This window comes from Macaca fascicularis, chromosome X (genome assembly GCF_037993035.2).
Source record: "Macaca fascicularis isolate 582-1 chromosome X, T2T-MFA8v1.1".
Classification (NCBI taxonomy): domain Eukaryota; kingdom Metazoa; phylum Chordata; class Mammalia; order Primates; family Cercopithecidae; genus Macaca; species Macaca fascicularis.
In genome coordinates, this window is record NC_088395.1 from 125,904,498 (window position 1) to 125,924,725 (window position 20,228).

A 20,228-nucleotide genomic window follows, 5' to 3' on the forward strand; every position below is an offset into this window, starting at 1 on the left:
GCTTCTCAATGAACATTGGTGGGCACCCTTAATATTATATAAATTATTCACATTTCTATAACGCATGAATTTATATGTATATATACACATATGTATGTATAAGACCAGCTAAATAAAGAACTATCATTATATAGTCTATATTATATATATATGATACTGACTTAGGTGTGTTTCTAAATATGATTTTGATTTTAATGACTATTCCGGATGAGTACCTAATTTTTTAGGTATCTTATTTTTTTAGTTGATATCATTCACATAACATAAAATTCACCTTTTAAAATGTGTTATTGAGTGGTTTTTAGTGTATTCACAAAGTTGTGTAACCATCACCACTAATTCCAGAACATTTCCATCATCTCAAAAAGAAATCTTATACCCATGAGTAGTCACCACCACCCCTACCCCCCAACTTCCCAGCCTGCGGCAACCACTAATCTACTTTTTATCTCTGTGGATTTGCCTATTCTGGACATTTCATATAAATGGAATCCTACAATATGTGGCCATTTGTCCGGCTTCTTTCATTTACCATAATGTTTTCAAGGTTCATCCATGTTACAGTACTGCTTTCCTTTTTATGGCTGAATAATATTTCATCATATGGATATGATGGATACATTTTGGATACATATGGATACATTTTGTTAATCCATTCATCAATTGTCGGACAACGGGGATGTTTTCACTTTTTGGTTATTATATAGATAATGCTGCTATGAACATTCATGTACAAGAATACTTCCGCCGCAAATTTGTGTGGGAATATAACTCTGGATTTTTAACTTTTGACAGCACGAGAAGTGATTAAAGCACCTTGACATTGTGATTCAAACAATGTTAAATGTCATTGAGTGACTTTACTGCGGTACAAGTTTCAGGTATAAACACTGTTCTGCCTTATAATTTTAGGTTAAATTCATTAAGGAACATTACTAAGTCTATGGCAAAAGCCATTTTTAAAAACTATTCATGTTCAATAATAGTGGTCAAAGGTGGGGTTCTTCTCATTTAGAAAATTTTCTAAAATTTTAGCCTCCCAAGTAGCTAGGATTACAGGCACGCAGCACCACACCCAGCTATTTATAGATGGGGTTTTGCCATGTTGGCCAGGCTGGTCTTGAACTCCTGGCCTCAACTAATCTGCCTGCCTCGACCTCCCAAAGTGCTGGGATTACAGGCGTGAGCAAGTCCTCACCAGGAGCAGAATCAGCCGGCACCTTAAACTTGGACTTCCCAGCCTCCAGAACTAAATTTCTGTTTTTTTGTTTTGTTTTTTGAGTTGGAGTTTTGCTCTTGTTGCCCAGCTGGAGTGCAATGGTGTGACCTCGGCTCACTGCGACCTCTGCCTCCCAAGTTCAAGTGATTCCTCTGCCTCAGCCTCCCTAGTAGCTGGGATTACAGGTACTCACCACCACACCCAGCTAATTTTGTATTTTCAGTAGAGACAGGGTTTCACCATGTTGGCCAGGCTGATCTCAAACTCCTGACCTCAAGTGATCTGCCCACATTGGCCTCCCAAAGTGCTGAGATTACAGGCGTGAGCCACCGTGCCCGGTCCAATTCTTCAGTCACTTTAAACTCAACATTGACTCCTTGAGTAAAAAACAAAAACTAAGCAATACTGGCAAACATTCAATTCGTTAGGAACCAAGGAAAATCACTTGAAATAATTTGCTTTGTTTTTGTTTTTGTTTTTGAGACAGAGTCTTGCTCTGTCACCCAGGCTAGAGTGCAGTGGCATGATCACAGCTCACTGCAGTCTCAAACTCCTGGGCTCAAGTGATCCTCCCACCTTAGACTCCCTAGTAGCTGGGACCACAGGTGCACACCACCACACCAGCTTTATTTATTTATCTATTTATTTATTTATTTATTTATAGAAGCAAGGTATTTCTATGTTGCCCAGGCTGTTCTTGAACTCTTGCGCTCAAGCAATCCTTCTGCTGCAGGCTTTCAAAGTGCTGAGATTACAGGTGTGCCCCACCGTGCCTTGCCCTTTTTTTGTTTGTTTGTTTTTGTTTCTGTTTTGTTTTGATGTTGCTTTCAATGTCCTCAACTCTTGGAGCCACTGTTCTTGCTGAAAGGTGAATAGTCTTCAACAGGTTTTATTTTTCTTGAGCATATTTCTTTGACTTCTGCAACCGAACACAGTTTAGCTCAATATCAGTAAATGACTTTCCTTGCTTGGCTAACAAAGGAGCCACTCAGAAACTTACTTTGGCTACAGGCTTATTTTTATTTTTTACTTTTTTTTTTTTTTTTAGATGGAGTCTCCCTCTGTTGCCCAGGCTAGAGTGCAGTGGCGTGATCTTGGCTCACTGCAACCTCCACCTCCCAGGTTCAAGCAATTCTCCTGCCTCAGCCTCCTGAGTAGCTGGGATTATAGACGTGTGGCACCGCACCCAGCTAATTTTTGTAATTTTAGTAGAGATGGGGTTTTACCATGTTGGCCAAGCTGACCTCCAACTCGTGACCTTGTGATCCGCACACCTCAGCCTCCCAAAGTGCTGGGATTACAGGCATGAACCAATGCGCCTGGCCTATTTTTTAGTTCTATAATGAATTTTGCTAAAATAAGATATTCTACTTAAAAATTTAAATTGTACTGGCCATTGCTCTCCTCTGAGTTGGGAATATTGTGATGAATGCTTAGTCTGGTAACGTTGATGTACATTATAATATTGTAGCAATGTGATGGTGTCATTGTGTAATAAACACAATGCTCCCACATCTAATTTGGCAATTAAGTAATCTACACTCCATTGTACCTTAAAAGCAAGACCTTCAAAGCCCACTTTCTTTACTTTTGACACAATAGGTATGCACTTGTAACTTTTTTAAATGCCATGGTAGATACATGTGGTATTCAATACACTGTGGAGTTATGCTGCATTCCTGCAATTTGTAGTACTTGGAGCAGCAGTATGAGGTGATGAGAGCACCACACACAGCCTCTGTCACTCACCTCTGCCATTGTAGCACAGATGCAGCCACAGCCAATACAGTAGGCCCTCCACATCTGTGGATGCAGGACTCACAGATACGGAGGGCCAAATGGGGGACTTTAGCATCTGTGGATTTTGGTATCTGAGACAGACCCTGGAACCAATCCCCTGTGGATACCAAGGGATGACTGTGCATAAATGAAAGAAAATGGCTGTGTCCCAGTGAAACTTTATTTATGGGCATTGAAATTTGAATTTCATGTAATTTTCTTTTATTTATTTATTTATTTATTTAGAGATGGAGTCTCGCTGTCTCCCAGTCTGGAGTGCAGCGGCCCGATCTCTGCTCACTGCAAGCTCTGCCTCCCAAGTTCATGCCATTCTCCTGCCTCAGCCTCCCGAGTAGCTGGGACTACAGGCGCCCGCCACCACGCCCGGCTAATCTTTTGTATCTTTAGTAGAGATGGGGTTTCACTGTGTTAGTCAGGATGGTCTCAATCTCCTGACCTCGTGATCCGCCCACCTCGGCCTCTCAAAGTGCTGGGATTACAGGCATGAGCCACCGAGCCCGGCCAAATTCCATGTAATTTTCATGTGTTACAAAATATTATTAAATCTTTTGACTTTTTTCAACCGTTTAAGAATATAGAAAACCATTCTTAGTTTGTAGGCCATAGACAAATAATGGCAGGTTAGATTTGGCTGTAGTTTGCTGAGCCCTGGTCTGGTGGATGTGGCTGGTTTGACTGAATTCCCATATACAACATGGTAGACATGTGTATTAGTTTCATATTACTGCTGTAACAAGTTACCACAAACTTGGTGACTTAAGACAACACAAATTTATTACCTTAGAGTTTTGGACATCAGAAGTCCAAAACCAGTATCAGCGGTCTAAAGTCAAGGTGTCAGCAGGTCTGATTGCTTCTGGGGGCTTCAGGCTTCCATCTTTTGCCTCTTCCTACTCCTACTGCAGACATACTTTGGCTCCTTCACTGATGGCCACATCACTCCAGTCTCTGCTTCAGTCATCACATGGCCTCCTCTTTTACTCCTACATCATCCCTCGTATAAGGACTGGTGTGATTGCCTCAGGTCCACCCCTTTAATCCAGGATAACATCCTCATGTCAAGAGTCTTAATTTAATCACATCTGCAAAGTCCCTTTTGCCATGTAAGGTAACATATTCACCAGTTACAGAGATAAGGAAATGGAGATCTGGGTGGGGGGGCGGAGGGGGCAGGGTTGTGCATTATTCGGCATACGACATCATGTCTTTGTTTTCTTTTTCTTTTTTTTTTTTTTTTTTTTTTTTTTTTTTTTTTTTTTGAGACGGAGTCTCGCTCTGCTGCCCAGGCTGGAGTGCAGTGGCCGGATCTCAGCTCACTGCAAGCTCCGCCTCCCGGGTTCACGCCATTCTCCTGCCTCAGCCTCCCGAGTAGTTGGGACTACAGGCGCCCGCCACCGCGCCCGGCTAGTTTTTTGTATTTTTTAGTAGAGACGGGGTTTCACCGTGTTAGCCAGGATGGTCTCGATCTCCTGACCTCGTGATCCGCCCGTCTCGGCCTCCCAAAGTGCTGGGATTACAGGCTTGAGCCACCGCGCCCGGCCTGTTTTCTTTGATTCAGTAATTTAGCAGGTAGTGAAATCCTTTTTTTTTTTTTTGAGACGGAGTCTGGCTCTGTCACCCAGGCTGGAGTGCAGTGGCGTGATCTCAGCTCACTGCAGCCTCTGCCTCCCAGGTTCCAGAGATTCTCTGCCTCAGCCTTCCAGGTAGCTGGGATCACAGGCACGCACCACCATGCCTAGCTAATTTTTTCGTATTTTTAGTAGAGACGGGGTTTCACCATGTTGGCCAGGCTAGTCTCGAACTCCTGACCTCAGGTGATCTGCCCCCCTCGGCCACCCAGAGTGCTAGGATTACAGGCGTGAGCCACTGTGCCTTGCCTGAAATCGCATTTTCAAGGCCTTAATGTCTCCATTTCCCTCAACTTTGATATTCCCCTCCCTCCATCCTAACCTCTTTGTCTCTCTCTCTCTCTCTCCCCTCTGCTCCCACTTATGTCCTAGAGGCTGAAGATGAACAACATACTACAAGTTGTCAAGAGCAAAAGCACACACTTTGCTAACTGTTGCTTCCTAAAAGTGATTCTCTTGAAATATTTTCTGAGATTATTTGAGTCAAGAAAGACCTTTCGATTTTTATTTTCTGTTTGTGCTTTGTTGCTGTTTGTGCTAAATTTTATCAACAGAGGTGAAAACCGTAGGAAAATAAAATTCATTTGCCTTCACTGGATAACAGAAATACAAACTTACAGCCTGATAAGGCAAGAAACGATCTTTAATTTCGTCTCCTAACCCAAAATAGTTCAGGAAAATAAAAATCTATTTTTCATGTTGAAATCTTCATGAATGAAATTTCACAATTTTTTTGGTTTTTTTTTTTTTGAGACAAGTCTTGCATTTTTGCCCAGACTGATCTCAAACTCCTCACTTCAAGTGATCCTCCCACCTCTGCCTCCCAAAATGCTGGGATTACAGGCATGAGCCACTGTGCCCAGCCCACTTTTCTTTAAATTGAGGAGACTTGTCCTTTCCGGACCTCTGCTCTTGGGTAGGGGTGGTGCTTGGCTGTGAAGAGGGTATTTCTTCAAGATGTCAAGGTCAAAAGAGGGTAGAAAGAATGCTTGGCCAAACTGCGCTATAGTTAGTATGTTCTAGCCTGATAATCATCATGCTGGAAAACAATCTTCTGTATCGCTGCTTGCTATGACAACCCTGCTTCTGCTGAGGAATGTGGGGGCACGGTGTTCCTGCAATGCAGTTTCATTCCTTAGTCAGAGAATGCTATTCCCATGCAGGTGCCCGGGGCTTCCAACCATTTGGGTCATGCTCCTGAGTTTTTGTTTGTTTGTTTGTTTTTTGTTTTCTGAGATGGAGTTTCGCTCTTGTTGCCCAGGCTAGAGTGCAATGGTGTGATCTCGGCTCCCTGTAACCTCCACCTCCCGGGTTCAAGCAATTCTCCTGCCTCAGCCTCCGGAATAGCTGGGATTACAGGCACGCACCACCATGCCCGGCTAATTTTGTATTTTTAGTAGAGACGAGGTTTCTCCATGTTGGTCAGGCTGGTCTCAAACTCCTGACCTCAGGTGATCCACCCACCTTGGCCTCCCCAAGTGCTGGGATTGCAGGCTTGAGCCACTGCGCCCAGCCGTTAGTTTTCTCGATTATGTAGTCCAAGGAAGGAAGAGAAAGGGGGTTTCAAAAAACAGACAAGCTCACAACAAACTTACATACATCTATATCCTTCAATAAATTTCAGACACGTATATCCAGTAACAGGAGCTTCTCAGTCCCTTTCATACTCTCCAGTATGGTACATGCCATTTCTTAATAGGGTATTTTCTCTCTCTCTCTTTTTTTTTGGTCTGGTTCTGTCGCCCAGGCTGGAGTGTAGTGGCATGATCTCGGCTAGCTGCAACCTCTGCCTCCTGGGTTCCAGCGATTCTTCTGCCTCAGCCTCCCGAGTAGGTTGGACTACAGGTCCTCGCCACCACACCCAGCTAATTTTTTTGTATTTTTAATAGAGATGGGGTTACCCCATGTTGGCAAGTCTAATCTTGAACTCCTGACCTCAGGTGATCTACCTGCCTCAGCCTCCCTAGTACTGGGATTACAGGCATGAGCCACTGTGACTGGCCTCAAAAGGATATTTTCTTTTCTTTTTTTTTTTTTTTTGAGACGGAGTCTCGCGCTGTCGCCCAGGCTGGAGTGCAGTGGCCGGATCTCAGCTCACTGCAAGCTCTGCCTCCTGGGTTTGCGCCATTCTCCTGCCTCAGCCTCCCGAGTAGCTGGGACTACAGGCGCCCGCCACTTCGCCCGGCTGTTTTTTGTATTTTTTAGTAGAGACGGGGTTTCACTGTGTTAGCCAGGATGGTCTCGATCTCCTGACCTCGTGATCCGGCCGCCTCGGCCTCCCAAAGTGCTGGGATTACAGGCTTGAGCCACCGCGCCCGGCATTAAAAGGATATTTTCAATGCATCTCTCTCATGCTCAAACACCTATAAAAAGCTGCCTAAATTCCCCAACCTCGCATTTGAGGGCATTTAATCAACTTCTGTCACTCTCACTTTTCCTAGTTGAGTTCTCATCATTCCCCAGCCAAGAATCTCTCCATTAGCCGAGCTCATCTGCCCACTATTCCCAGAATATGGTTTAGCTCTATGCCCTTGTCTGTGCCATTGCCCTCACAGAAACTGCTTAAGTTCTTCTCTCTCAAGCTCTGCTTTCATCTCTTTTGAAACAAAATTGAAATACACCCATTTCAGGAAGCTTGTCCTGATCCCACCAGAATGACGATTCCTCTGCTGTGCAGTCTCTCAGCATCTGTAGTTTCATATACTTCTACAAGTTGAGGATCCCAAATCTGAAAATCCAAAATCCCAAATGCTTCAAAACCTGAAACTTTTATAATGCAAAGAATTCCAAAATCTGAAAAAACAAAACAAACAAACAAACAAAAAACTGGAAATCTGAAACCGTTCTGGTTCTGCTGTTGCTGTTATAGGCAGACTTCTAAGATGCTGCCCTCCCCTAAGATTCTTGGTCCTTGGTATATACGCACACTTTCTCCCAGTTATTAAATGAAATAGTAATCTAGGTTCTGCAGTGGCAAAATTTAGCAGATGCAATAAAGGTCCCAAATTAGATGTTTTTAAGATAGGGAGATCATCCACAGGATGGGTATGACATAATCTGGTAAGCCTTTAAAGTAGACTGTGCTCTTCCTGAAAACAAGATTCAAAGAGTGAGAGGGATGTGGTAGGAGAGAAATTCTCTGTTGATGACTTTGAAGATGGAGTAAGCCACGTGGCAAGGAATGCAGGTGGCCTCTAGGAGCTGAGAGTAGTTCCCAGGTGGCAGCTGGTAAGGAAATAGGGACCAAAGTCCTACAACTGCAATGAACCGGGCTTGGCCAGCAACTTATAATTTGTTAAGCAGTGATGAAAACGAATATGCTTGCTTTTGTAGATCTTGCTTTTGTTGATTTCATATGTGTGTATGTGTGTGTTAGTAGACTGCAAGTTCCTAGATGAGAGGAAAAAAAGTTTTTTAAAAAATTTTTGTACCCCCTTCCTACTACAGCCATAATGTGATGCTATTAGGGAGACTTGCCTTAACTGATATATTGGAGTTAATGGGAGATAGAAATCCTTGACCATGAAAGTACCTGTTATTAAACAGCAGCTAGAATTACTACCATTGTCAAGTGCCTCCTGCTTCTCATGTTAGAAACAAATTCCTGCACATCTGATATCTTCTGGACATCTTCACGGGGATGTCTCACCAGTCCCATGAACTCAGTAAGTCCCACCCAAAATTTCCTCTCCCAAACTTGTCCCTCTCTCTCTATTCTGTAATTCTGTTAATGGCACCTTCAAATCCCCAGTTATCTTGGGGCTTAGAGTTTCAGCCTCTGTTGACTCCTTCCTCTCTCTTGCCTCCATATTCAACCTGTTGCCAAGTCCTCCCCATTCATTCATATCCTACTTGCCTTTACTGTCACTGCCTGGTTCAGTATCTCACACCTAGATACTGCAAGAGTCTCCTGCCTGCTCTCTTGAGACCAATCTCTGATAAGCACAGCTCTAATGATGTCACTTCCCTGCTTAATGGACTTCCAAGGAATCCATTAGCTTGGCATTCAAAACTCTTGATGACTTAACCCAAACCTACCTTTCTCCTATTTTCAATAATTTTTAAATGTGTATTATGCCTATCTTCTAAGTTATTTTGGGTTGACCTTTAAAAATTATCCTTTAAAACTGTTACTGCTTTTGCAGGTCCACGGACTGTGACTCTTCCCGCAACCTGCAGCTTTTCCACGTTCCTTTTACTTCAGACCCACTGTCCTTGCAACTCCCTGCAGTCGGATAGTCTCATACTGTGGACTCTTCTGAACATATAATAGCCGCTCGGCTTGTTGAACTACCAAGGGAAAATGTGGTTCCAGAGCCAAATTGTGAGTGCCCAAAGCAAAACAAAACAAAACAAAACCCTACTCTGCCTGCCTTAAGCTCCCATTCCCTCCCACAGGACATACAACACCATTTCATTCTGCCCAGGGGTGATCATTGGCCTAAACGTTGAGCGCCCAATCCTGCATTCAATCCCACAGCCCCGCCCCGCCCGCCGGTCATAGTCAAGGCCAATTTATTCTTTTGATTTTTCGTGATTTTAACCAATCACTCTGCTCCGCACCCCTCCGACCCCAATCTCCGGTGTCCGCAGGGATTGGGCACCCTAGAGTTGCCGCTTTTTGAGAACCGGTTTTACCTCCGCCCACTCCTTCGTCCTCTAGTTTGGGACTTCCAAACTTCTCCCCCCTCCTCCCCGGGCATAGTGCGCGCTCTCATGAATGATCTGGTCACAAAACAAAAAAGAAGAGAAAAAGAAAAAAAGGAAGAAAAAAAGAGAAAAAGAAAAAAAGCCGAAAACTTCCCAGGGTTTGCCTTAGAATTAGCAGGTGGGGATGGACCCCGTTCCACCACGAGGTCCTCCAGCGCCCCGGGCTCCAGCGTACCCCACGCCTCTGAGCTCGCGGCCCCGCCCCCGGCCTCCTGCGGGGCTTTAATGACATAAGCAACTTTCCTCGCGCACCCCCCGCCCCGTCTTGGTACGGCCTGTCCGGCGCTCGACGTTCCACCCCCCTCTCTCTGCTCTCAGGTTGGTTCAGCCCCCGTCTACACTGGGGTGGTGCTTAGCCGGCGCCAGACCGACCCTCGACTTCGGAGAGGCAGCGCGGTGCCTCTGGGTGCTTCCGCCTCCCCTTCTCCGGCTTCTCCAGCGTCCTCGGCCTCGTCGCCCGCCGCGGGAACCCGAGACCCCAGTGTATGCCCCACCCCTGACCCCGCTCGCGACATGTCCACTCCGGCTCGGCGGCGCCTCATGCGGGACTTCAAGAGGTAAACCGAGGGGACGGCCGAGGCCGGGGGTTGCGAGCCGGGGCACAGGGCGGGTCCCGAGGCGCGCCGGGCGGGGAGGGCTGGGGAGCGGCCGGGAGCGGGCGCCAGTGCCGGCCTAGGGGGACCCCTGTCTGTCTTCCCGAAGGTTGCAGGAGGATCCTCCAGCCGGAGTCAGCGGGGCTCCGTCCGAGAACAACATAATGGTGTGGAACGCGGTCATTTTCGGGTGAGTCTGCGTTCGTGGCGGTGGCGAGAGAACCGGGTACGCGAGCCCTCTCGGTCTGCGCTCCAAGGCGGGCCCCCCGTGGAGGCCGAGGGGGTAGGGGAAAATGTTTGGGTCTGGCTGGGCCTAGGCGCCTCCCCGGAGCCTGTGCCTCGATTAGCTCAGTTCCCGCTGCCAGGGGGAACCGCTTGGGGTTCTAGGGGGGCGGGGCGGGGAGTGGTGGCGGTTAGGCGCGGCGGCCTGCCCTGTGTCTCTGAGCCCGGGACATCTATTTGTAGTGGCTTTCGACTCCGGCAGCGGTGCGGGAGGTGGCAGAGCTCGGGATAGCCATCTCAGATGAAGCAGGGAGAAGGGGGCCCCTTAAGTGGGAACTGACCATTTTTCTCTGTGTTGCAGGCCTGAAGGGACCCCGTTTGAGGATGGTAAGAGAGAGTTTCTTTACCCACTTTTCAGGAGCCTGATCATCTGGGGAATGGGTTCCCACTCATCCTGGAAGTGTCTCCTGCTTAGGAACCTGGCTGTGCCTAGTCTCTGTCTGCTAAAGGCTTGAGTGGAATGCAGTGTGTAGCTGGTCGTTCTGGATATTGTATGCTTGACTAGAACTGCACCTTTCTTCTTGTTTTCTTAAAAAAAAATCTGGGGAAGGCAGTCACTTTTTAAAAGGAGCAATCATAGCACTGATATTAAGGATTTTTGAGGCTTGGGCTGTGATTCTGCTAAATTCAGCCCTCCATCACTGAATTAGTATAAACCCAACCAGTTGCTGATAGTCAGCAGAAACACCAGAGACCATCTGGTTCAGAATTCTACCCCAAGGGCAGGAATTGTGGTCAGCAGGTGCTTGGTAGATGTGTGTTGGATGTTGAGTGGATGCAAGCGTCCCTTCCATTCAACTGTCTGGTTTCTACAATCTGACATTGAATGCCTGTCAGCCTCACTTCTCTAAGATGGTCTTAAATGCCTCATTTGAGTACAGTATTGTTTCTTATTTTTAAGTGAATTTACAGTGTGTGCTTTCATCAAGACGTTATGATCAGTAATTTCAAAGCAGCTTCACAATTGAAGTTAGCCTCACTGTACCCTTTTGATCAGTGTCCCGCCTACTTGAAAGTACTACATGTACCAGTAGGTACATAATTTTTAAGTGATTTAGGTTTAACTTTTAAAAACACATGTGTAAATTGCTTTTTTAAAACTTTATGATTTTAGATAATTATAGATTCATATGCAGTTGCAAGAAATTAAGAGAGACACCCTTTATACCCTTAACCCAGTCCTCTCCCCAAACCCTCCCGTTTGGTAACATCTTGAATGACTAGACCCTATCACAACCAGAAAAATGACATTGATAGTTCTGCACTCAGTTGTGTGTGTGGTGTGTGTGTGTTGTTGTTTTTTGAAAGTTTAATACATTTAAAGGATGATTAAAGTATTTGAACTTATGAAATTCTTTAATATTTGAGGTTTTTAAAAAAAGGAAAAGGATGTTTCTGTTATTTTTTTTCCTCAATGATTTATCTTCATTCGGTCACATAGCATTTATACACACACACACACTTCAGTTTGAAGGTGGGAACAAAAACATTTCTGCAAACTACTTAATACATACTTATGTTGCTGAGCCGGATTGCTTTTTGATGCTACCAGTCCGCAAAATGTTGTGAGGTAAGTCAATATCAACTAAGTCTATAATTCATCTCAAGTAGTTAGATTTCTCCAGGAAACTGTGGACAGTCACCTGAATATTTTTAGCTTCCTCTCTACCTTTACCCCCTGGGTAAATATCATTGTTCTTCAGGGCTGCAATGAAAAGAAATGACAGCAGGAGACAGTGATTGTAAGGGCATACTACTTTGGTGCAGTTAATCATTTGAGCTGATTTGTAGCAAGAAACTATAGCTAGACTTAAATTTTCCTCTACCAGATTGGCACTAGTTATTTATTTATTTATTTATTTATTTATTTATTTTTGAGACGGAGTCGTGCCCTGTCACCCAGGCTGGAGTGCGATGGCGCGATCTCAGCTCACTGCAACCTCCACCTCCTGGGTTCAAGTGATTCTCCTGCCTCAGCCTCCTGAGTAGCTGGGATTACAGGTGCACGACACCACGCCCGGCTAATTTTTTGTATCTTTAGTAGAGATGGGGTTTCACCATGTTGGCCAGGCTGGTCTCAAACTCCTGACCTTAGGATCCACCCGCCTTGGCCTCCCAAAGTGCTGGGACTACAGGCTTGAGCCACCGTACTCAGCCAGCACTAGTTCTTTATACCTGAGATTTAAATGTACAGATTAACTGTGTATTTGCTTTAGCTCTAGTAGGCTTTGTTTTCATTGGCTTCTTTTTTCCTCGTTTTACTCTGTTTTATGCTGGGCACAGCTTTATTAATAGTACATCGCTTTGCTGGGGATTGGCTACCTAAATATTTCAAGGGTGCTTCTCTTAAGTGGTATGAATTGAAAAGGTACTTATGGAGTCCATTATCTACCAGGACTGTCACCTTTGACATTACTGGTACTATTTTTGATGATGTGTATCTCCATCCTAGCATTACTGAAAGGAATTACTCAGGCTGATTTGTTCTGTTGAACAGTCTGCTACCCATGGATGCTTCCTCAGGTATCTGGAACACTGTGGTTTTGAGATGGAGTTTTGCTCTTGTCACCCAGGCTGGAGTGCAATGGCATGAGCTCAGCTCACTGCAACCTCTGCCTTCCAGGTTCAAGCAATTCTCCTGCCTCAGCCTCCCGAGTAGCTGGGATTACAGGCACCCGCCACCACGCCCAGCTAATTTTTGTATTTTTAGTAGAGGGAGGTTTCACTATGTTGACCAGGCTGGTCTCGAACTCCTGACCTGAGGTGATCCGCCCACCTTGGCCTCGCAAAGTGCTAGGATTACGAGCATGAGCTGCTGTGCCCGGCCTTAACCATTTTTTGAATGCCCTTTATTTACAGTTGGGGACTTTACAGTTAGAGAAAAGACTGATTAGGGATAAGTGGCATAGTTGATTTTGCTGTTTCCAATGTATTATGTTAATTAAGAACCCCAAAACTACTTTTGCTTCTTCGTTGTAAACTGTTCGTTATGGAAGTTTCTGGAACAGTCAGATCCTAGTTAGAGTGATGAAATCTTAAGAAAAGCAACACTTAAGGGTATTTTGGTTTAACTTCACACAATAAGAGGAATATATTCTTAAGAGCTTACACTACCAAAACACTGGGGAGAAATGCTTCCTCATCAGAATATCTTGGTATACATGCTAAATACAAAGGTTATGGAATATAGTCTTCATCACATAATCTAAAAATTGTTAATAGACATGGTAAGGTACTGGTATTTGCTTTTCATAATAGATGTGTTCTTTAGAATTGGGGTATACATCTTTTTTATTTTTTTTAATTTTTGGAAATATTTCTGAGTCATAAAATCGTTTTCAAAATGAATCTCTAAAGTCCACTAAGAGTATTTTAAAGATAAATAAATCCTATGATGAAGAGTTTTGGATATTACTTGAAAAACGGAGTTTCAGTCATCAAAAATAATTTTGAAGTTACATGTATTTTGCTTTCTTCTCAGGAGTCACAAACTGGTGGCCAAATAGCAGAAAACACCTGCGGGTGTGTTTTCTTTGGCCAACACAGTATTTTCCAAAACTGGACTTTGTCAATGTCTTCAGGCAGAACATATACTCCCTCTAGTTCAACCTTATCACTCCTTATTGCCATACACCAAAATTATATAAACTTAACACGTTTATGTAATTTTGGTGGTCTCCCTGTATAGATGGATTAATGGATACTTTCCTTACGATGTTTTAGCCTCGGGAAGATGAACAAAATTAGTATACATTATGTACAACCATGGTGAGGCATACATTTTCAGTTATTTTAAAGCCTAGCCTTCTAAATATTCAGAGAGTAAGCTCTAGTCTCAGACTGCATACTACTAATTCTGGGATTTTAAATTCCCTTAACATTTGTTTAGAGCTTAGAAATTACATCGAAGGTTATACTAAACAGGCTCTGATTAATGTGACTAAAAGTGCAGTGAAGTTTTCACCCTCTTTTTAATGTGTACCTTGAATAAGATTTGGGTGAAGTCTTAATTTATATTCAAGTAGACATAAATAGGTTGCTTCACTTCTCAAGATATTAAGTGAACTGTTTTAAAAGACTTGTGATTAACTTCTTTGGTAGCTAGGTAATCACCTAGTTGAACTTCTGGGCAAGTGTATGCAGAAAGCTCAAGTCAAGGAACTTGTGAGCCACCAACATAGGTACTCAACTTGCTTTGCACTGTGAGTGTTTGATGTAGACCTAAAAGTACTGTTTAATATCTGAATGCCTTCATTGTATATTTCTTACTGATAGTTAAGTTCTGATTTTTGGGTTTTGCCTCTTTCAGCTGAGTCTAGAGATGTGAAACTTTAGAATTATTATAGCAAAAATAGTTGCTCATGGTTTTGGAGCACTTAACTTTGTGGCACTATGCATATTTCTCTCATTTAAACCTCACAACAATGCTGTGTGGTGGGTACTATTATTAATCTCATTTTACAAATGAGGAACTTAAGGTTTAGTCAAGGAGCACACCTTCCCCGAAGTCTCACAGCTAGTAAGTACCAAAGCAAGGACTTGGGCCCAGACCTGTCTGACTGCAGAGCTCACGCTCTTAGCCAGTATGTTGTACTGTTTTTGCTTATGGCTTCCCTGTGTCTTGCTTTACTACCTTTAGATATCATATTTAGTGATGGCTTTAAAGTAGCTGGGATGTCCATGTGCTATTACATCTTCCCAGTTTTAGAGCAGCGTCTCTTACTCATAATTTGGTCAGATTGCAACATCGATCCAAGTGTGTTTACACTTGAGATCATAATACATAAGGAAACTCAAAGTTTGGAACTCTAACACGTTCCCGCTTTTTCTTGCATATTATAATGTCAATAAATACTGAAAAGGAAGAACTGTGCTTTCTTCCTCAGAAAGAGGACGATTTATGACCAGGTGGTGATAAAGGTGAAGTATATTCTGATGGACATACTTCCATACTTCTAAAGGGCATATGTTTGTCCATTCCATAAGATTTTACTTTCTTTCCTTAGTTATAATACATAGTATCTTCAGGTCTGGCTTTGAAAAGAAAATAGGGAGTAACAATAGTTTGAGGAATATAATGTCTCTATATGTTGCATTTTATATTACTATGAAGCTTTGAGACACTTGTTCATACTAAGGGCAGCTTTGTTAGCAAATCGTTTCCAATGAGCTTGCTAAAAACAAACTTTTTGATATTGCTTTGTCACGGATCTAGTCCTAGAATGATTATAGTCTTCTCTCTTTTTCTTAAGCAGTGATAAACCTTTTAATGAGAACAAAAAGGAAATAAATTGCTAACTCTGAAGGAACCAGTAAGAAATACACCGAAGTGTGGTCTGTTGTTTTAGAATAATTTGTTAAATGGACCAGAGTAATACAGTGGAACATGCATCACCTTATACCATATAGTAACTGATTCTTTTAAGTTTACTTGAACAGATTTCAGTCAGGAAAAAACATTGCTCAATTGTTTTCTTGAATTTATTCAACAAACAATTGAAAATAATATATATATATATATATATATTTTTTTTTTTTTTTTTTTTTTTTGAGACGGAGTCTCGCTCTGTGGCCGGGGCTGGAGCGCAGTGGCCGGATCTCAGCTCACTGCAAGCTCCGCCTCCCGGGTTTACGCCATTCTCCTGCCTCAGCCTCCTGTGTAGCTGGGACTACAGGCGCCCGCCACCTCGCCCGGCTAGTTTTTTGTATTTTTTTAGTAGAGACGGGGTTTCACCGTGTTCGCCAGGATGGTCTCGATCTCCTGACCTCGTGATCCGCCCGTCTCGGCCTCCCAAAGTGCTGGGATTACAGGCTTGAGCCACCGCGCCCGGCCTGAAAATAATATTTTAAAGGACATAATCTCCTCAGATCACATCTTAAAATTCTTGAATGAGATCCAGTTTGTCCATGCCTTGTAAGTAAGTTTATAACCTACTATGCTTTAGGGCCTCCTGCTACCTTAGGTTGACATATATTTAAGAAAAATAATTTCATTTCCATAGTAGTGTAAACAAACATTAGAAAAATAAATTTGCTGGAAACGTGAATGCAATTTAAACAAAATATGATTTTAAAATTATTTCTGCCATTAATTCCTTCCATATGTGTGAATAATTGAGTTGATTTTATAGTGAAGTACCTTATGAGCCATACTTAAGGGTTTCTGAGAAGGACTATGAAGTTTTTCCTGGCTTAAATTCAATTAAGTTTTCATTATAGGATCACTATGACATGAAAAGGAACCAGAGTGAACACTTTTATACTTACTCTCTTCTATTTTAAAAATAGCTTGATTATGGATTTGTATTCTGGCATTGGTTTTTGAACCTTTGTGCCTTCATTCTTTCCAGTCTGTTTAAAAATCACTGGATAGTTGAAGATGGCAGCTGACTAAAATAGGCCTTTGAGGTCTTTTGGTCTTCTAAAGGAGGAAGGCCAAATTTTGGGCCCAGTTTCTTATTTTAAGGATGTTTTCAAAATGTACAGTGGCTAAAGTTATCTTGTATGCAGTAATTTTGTGTTTATGATGGCTGTCTTCAAGTTTGGGGGAAAATAATGGCAAAACAAAAAATCACATTTGAGTAGTTCTTAGAGCAATTCCTAGAGATGTATTTCTTACCTGGCCTCTCCTCTCTACCCTGTATCTTTGCATTATTTAATACTTGGAAAAACCCACATAGCATTAAAAACAAAGTACAACTGAACAAAGTGATAAATACATTTTCTTAAATCTTTCTTTTCTAACTACAGGAACATTTAAACTTACAATAGAATTCACTGAAGAATATCCAAATAAACCACCTACAGTTAGATTTGTCTCTAAGATGTTCCATCCAAATGGCAAGTATCACTTTTAGTACAGTGTTTTAAACTACTATAGTGTTTATTATGGAGTATTCCACATTTCCTGTGTATTTTGTGGTGCCTGAGTATTTGTTTAGGCAGCTTGCTGCTTCCTGAAAGCTGAACTTGTTCTTGGTTTTCTGTGGCTGTCTTGTCCTAGAACTGAAGCAGTGGAGTTATTTTCCCTTTGCTTGGAGTCTGGGAGCCTCCTGATTTTGATGATCTTTGTCATTTACTTATTAAACAAAACGAAGGATGCTCTTGAGGTTTCCTTTTAATGCTAGGCCAGATTGGGATAGTCTTGTGTTGTAATTATTTTCATTAGCGTTTAGAAAAGTAGTTTTCATTGGATGCATATCAGAATTACTGTGGAACATTTTAAAAATGCAGATGCCTTCGCCTCACTCCAAACCTACTGAATAGGATTCTGTTGTTGAGGGCCAGGCATACGGTATGTCAGAAAAGCACCACAGGTGATTCTAACTTACCGCTTTGCACTTTTTAAAATAGTAGTAAGCCTAGAACAGCTTGCCTTTTATTTAGGTTAATGAAGTATTTTTCAGGGTATCAGATATTTTTATCTTTTTGTCAAAATGAAATCTTGTGAACTCTGAGCGATCTTTTGTTATTTCAGATAGGCGATACAGCCTACAAATTTGGTGGAATGAATTTCCCACATGTCTGGGGATAGCTAGGGACCCTGTTCAAAAATGTTTGATTTCCTGGATAATAGGGCAGTCTTTTCCAAAGGATGAACACTAAGTATCTTCCAGTTTTATGCTGATCACATCTGACATTCTCTGATCATCCTGATTATTTCACTAGTGGTGGTTATGACTCATCTTTTTAGGCAGTTAACTGGGAAGCAACCTAGGAATCTTTTTAAAACTTCAAAAGCAAAGTATTCTTGACTATTTTTGTTTTGTCTATAATGTTAAAACCTTAGTGGTCTTGTTACGTTTAATGTACCTACTTCTTTGTTCTTAGTCTATGCAGATGGTAGTATATGTCTGGACATACTTCAGAACCGTTGGAGTCCAACCTATGATGTGTCTTCCATTCTAACATCCATACAGGTGAATTTTTCCTTAATGTGACGAACTATAACTTTTAATATGTTTATATTAGCAATTGAATTGTTTTTGAAAGTCATAATGTAATAGACCTTTTTATTTTTGGTCAAAGCTTGTTTGTTTTATAGATGAAAAGTAGACCATTAAGACCCAAGTCAGCTGGGTGCAGTCGCTCACACCTGTAACCTCAGCACTTAGGCAGGCCAAGGTGGGAGGATTGCTTGAGCTCAGGAGTTTGAGACCAGCCTGGGCAACATAGTGAGACCCCATCTCTCTTTTAAAAAAAAAAAAAAAAAAAAAAGACCCAAGCCACATGTGTTTTCCTAGCTACTAGCAGATTCATGTAACTCTGGGTTTGCGTGCTAAAGACAAGAAATGTGGCCGGGCGCGGTGGCTCAAGCCTGTAATCCCAGCACTTTGGGAGGCCGAGACGGGCGGATCACGAGGTCAGGAGATCGAGACCATCCTGGCTAATACGGTGAAACCCCGTCTCTACTAAAAAATACAAAAAATTAGCCGGGCGCGGTGGTGGGCGCCTGTAGTCCCAGCTACTCGGGAGGCTGAGGCAGGAGAATGGCATAAACCCGGGAGGCGGAGCTTGCAATGAGCTGAGATCCGGCCACTGCACTCCAGCCTGGGTGACAGAGCAAGACTCCGTCTCAAAAAAAAAAAAAAAAAAAAAAAAAAAGAAATGTAGCTGTACTTAGGACAATTCAATTGAGTGTCACTACCTTATAAAATAGCTGTTTTGCATTAAGTAACTGACATTTTAAAAATTGTCTCTTTAGTCTCTATTGGATGAACCCAATCCCAATAGTCCAGCAAACAGCCAGGCTGCTCAGCTGTACCAGGAGAACAAACGGGAATATGAAAAGCGTGTTTCTGCAATAGTAGAACAAAGCTGGCGTGATTGTTGACCCCGGGTACAGTTTAAAGAAGAAGCTGGCCATAAGAAAAATATATATTGATGTGTTTGTCACTCCCTACTCCTGTCATTACATTTACTTTATTAAAAGCAAAATAGCTGTTGTGCTGTTTCCATCTTCCTTGCCAAGTTTTCCTACCCCTTCTACCCTCTCCTTAAACATCAGAAAACACCCTCTATGAAATCAAATGTACTGTACCTGGGTTACTTGCAAAAATTACTAATGCTTCAGTTTTTCTGTTGTATTTCATTTCCAGTTTTCAAGCAGTTATTTTTATTACTGTACTTTAAGCTTTTAAGATGAATTGTTATACAAGAGGTGCTTATGCTTAGCTTGATGACCAGGATGTTATTTTTAATGAAATGATTGCTGAGTGTTTCATCCTGGCTGGTCCTTCACTTGTGTTGGATTTAGAAGTGAATGTGTTTGGAATATGGCCTACAGAGAATAGAAACAAATCCATGTAAACAATTTTGAAAGAGGAATGGGAGCTAAAAATCCTGTGATACTAAGATCTCAGTCATATGAATTACAAGATAGTATTTACTGGCAAGGAGAATGTTGAAGGACTCAGCTAAAGGAGTACAGCAATTGTAGTAACTGACACATCCTCTCTTTGCAAGCTACTGACAGGGCACACTCATGCTAAGTTTCAGAATATTGGTCTTCTGGGTTTTTGCTTTTTAAAAGAGGTGTGGGAGCAGAGGAATGGAAACATGCATGAGTTTTTGAGCTAGGGAAAGTTGGAGATACTTTAATCTTTTTAAAGGATCAGTGCTGCCCTAGATGAATAAACTCAATTGTCCATCTTTATTTTAGAGTTTTAATGAATTCAAGGAAGGGAACACAGCATATCTGTGGCCAACTGTTTTCCACTCAAATCCTGAGTTATTGCTGCATGCTTTAATTTCTTCCCTTTCAGCATCTGAGAACCTTAAAGCCAACGTCTGCAATCTGTTTTTCGATATTTATACTTTTAGATATATAGTACCTTTAAGTAGCAGTATGGGACAAGGCTTGTAAATGTTTTGTCTAATGTTCTATTGTCACCTTTTATGCATTTATCACTTCCAAATCTAACTTTGCACAAGTAACCCATGTAAAAAAAATGTACATTTTTCAAAGTTGTAAATAAAAATAACCTTAAAATTTCA

At 42.3% G+C, this 20,228-nt stretch overlaps 1 protein-coding gene across 2 annotated transcripts; it reads left to right on the top strand.

Annotated features, from left to right (window-relative positions):
* Positions 1 to 9,721: 9,721 nt before the first annotated feature.
* On the top strand, positions 9,722 to 20,228 carry UBE2A (ubiquitin conjugating enzyme E2 A). 2 transcript variants are annotated; one of them, XM_015444200.2, is made up of 6 exons: positions 9,722 to 9,914; positions 10,060 to 10,140; positions 10,534 to 10,559; positions 16,983 to 17,072; positions 18,063 to 18,151; positions 18,937 to 20,228. In XM_015444200.2, exons 1-6 carry the CDS (start codon positions 9,871 to 9,873, stop codon positions 19,063 to 19,065), a joined length of 459 nt encoding a protein of 152 aa, XP_015299686.1. In that variant the 5' UTR covers positions 9,722 to 9,870; the 3' UTR covers positions 19,066 to 20,228. The 2 variants fall into 2 exon arrangements, with proteins under 2 accessions (XP_015299686.1, XP_015299687.1); XM_015444201.2 differs by lacking the exon at positions 16,983 to 17,072.

What these genes read in the sequence shown, in the direction of transcription:
- UBE2A (XM_015444200.2), top strand. Translation starts at nt 9,871, where the DNA reads ATGTCCACTCCGGCTCGGCGGCGCCTCATGCGGGACTTCAAGAG. An exon ending in CTCATGCGGGACTTCAAGAG is followed by an intron (nt 9,915 to 10,059) that starts GTAAACCGAGGG and finishes GTCTTCCCGAAG; the next exon opens with GTTGCAGGAGGATCCTCCAG. An exon ending in TGGAACGCGGTCATTTTCGG is followed by an intron (nt 10,141 to 10,533) that starts GTGAGTCTGCGT and finishes TCTGTGTTGCAG; the next exon opens with GCCTGAAGGGACCCCGTTTG.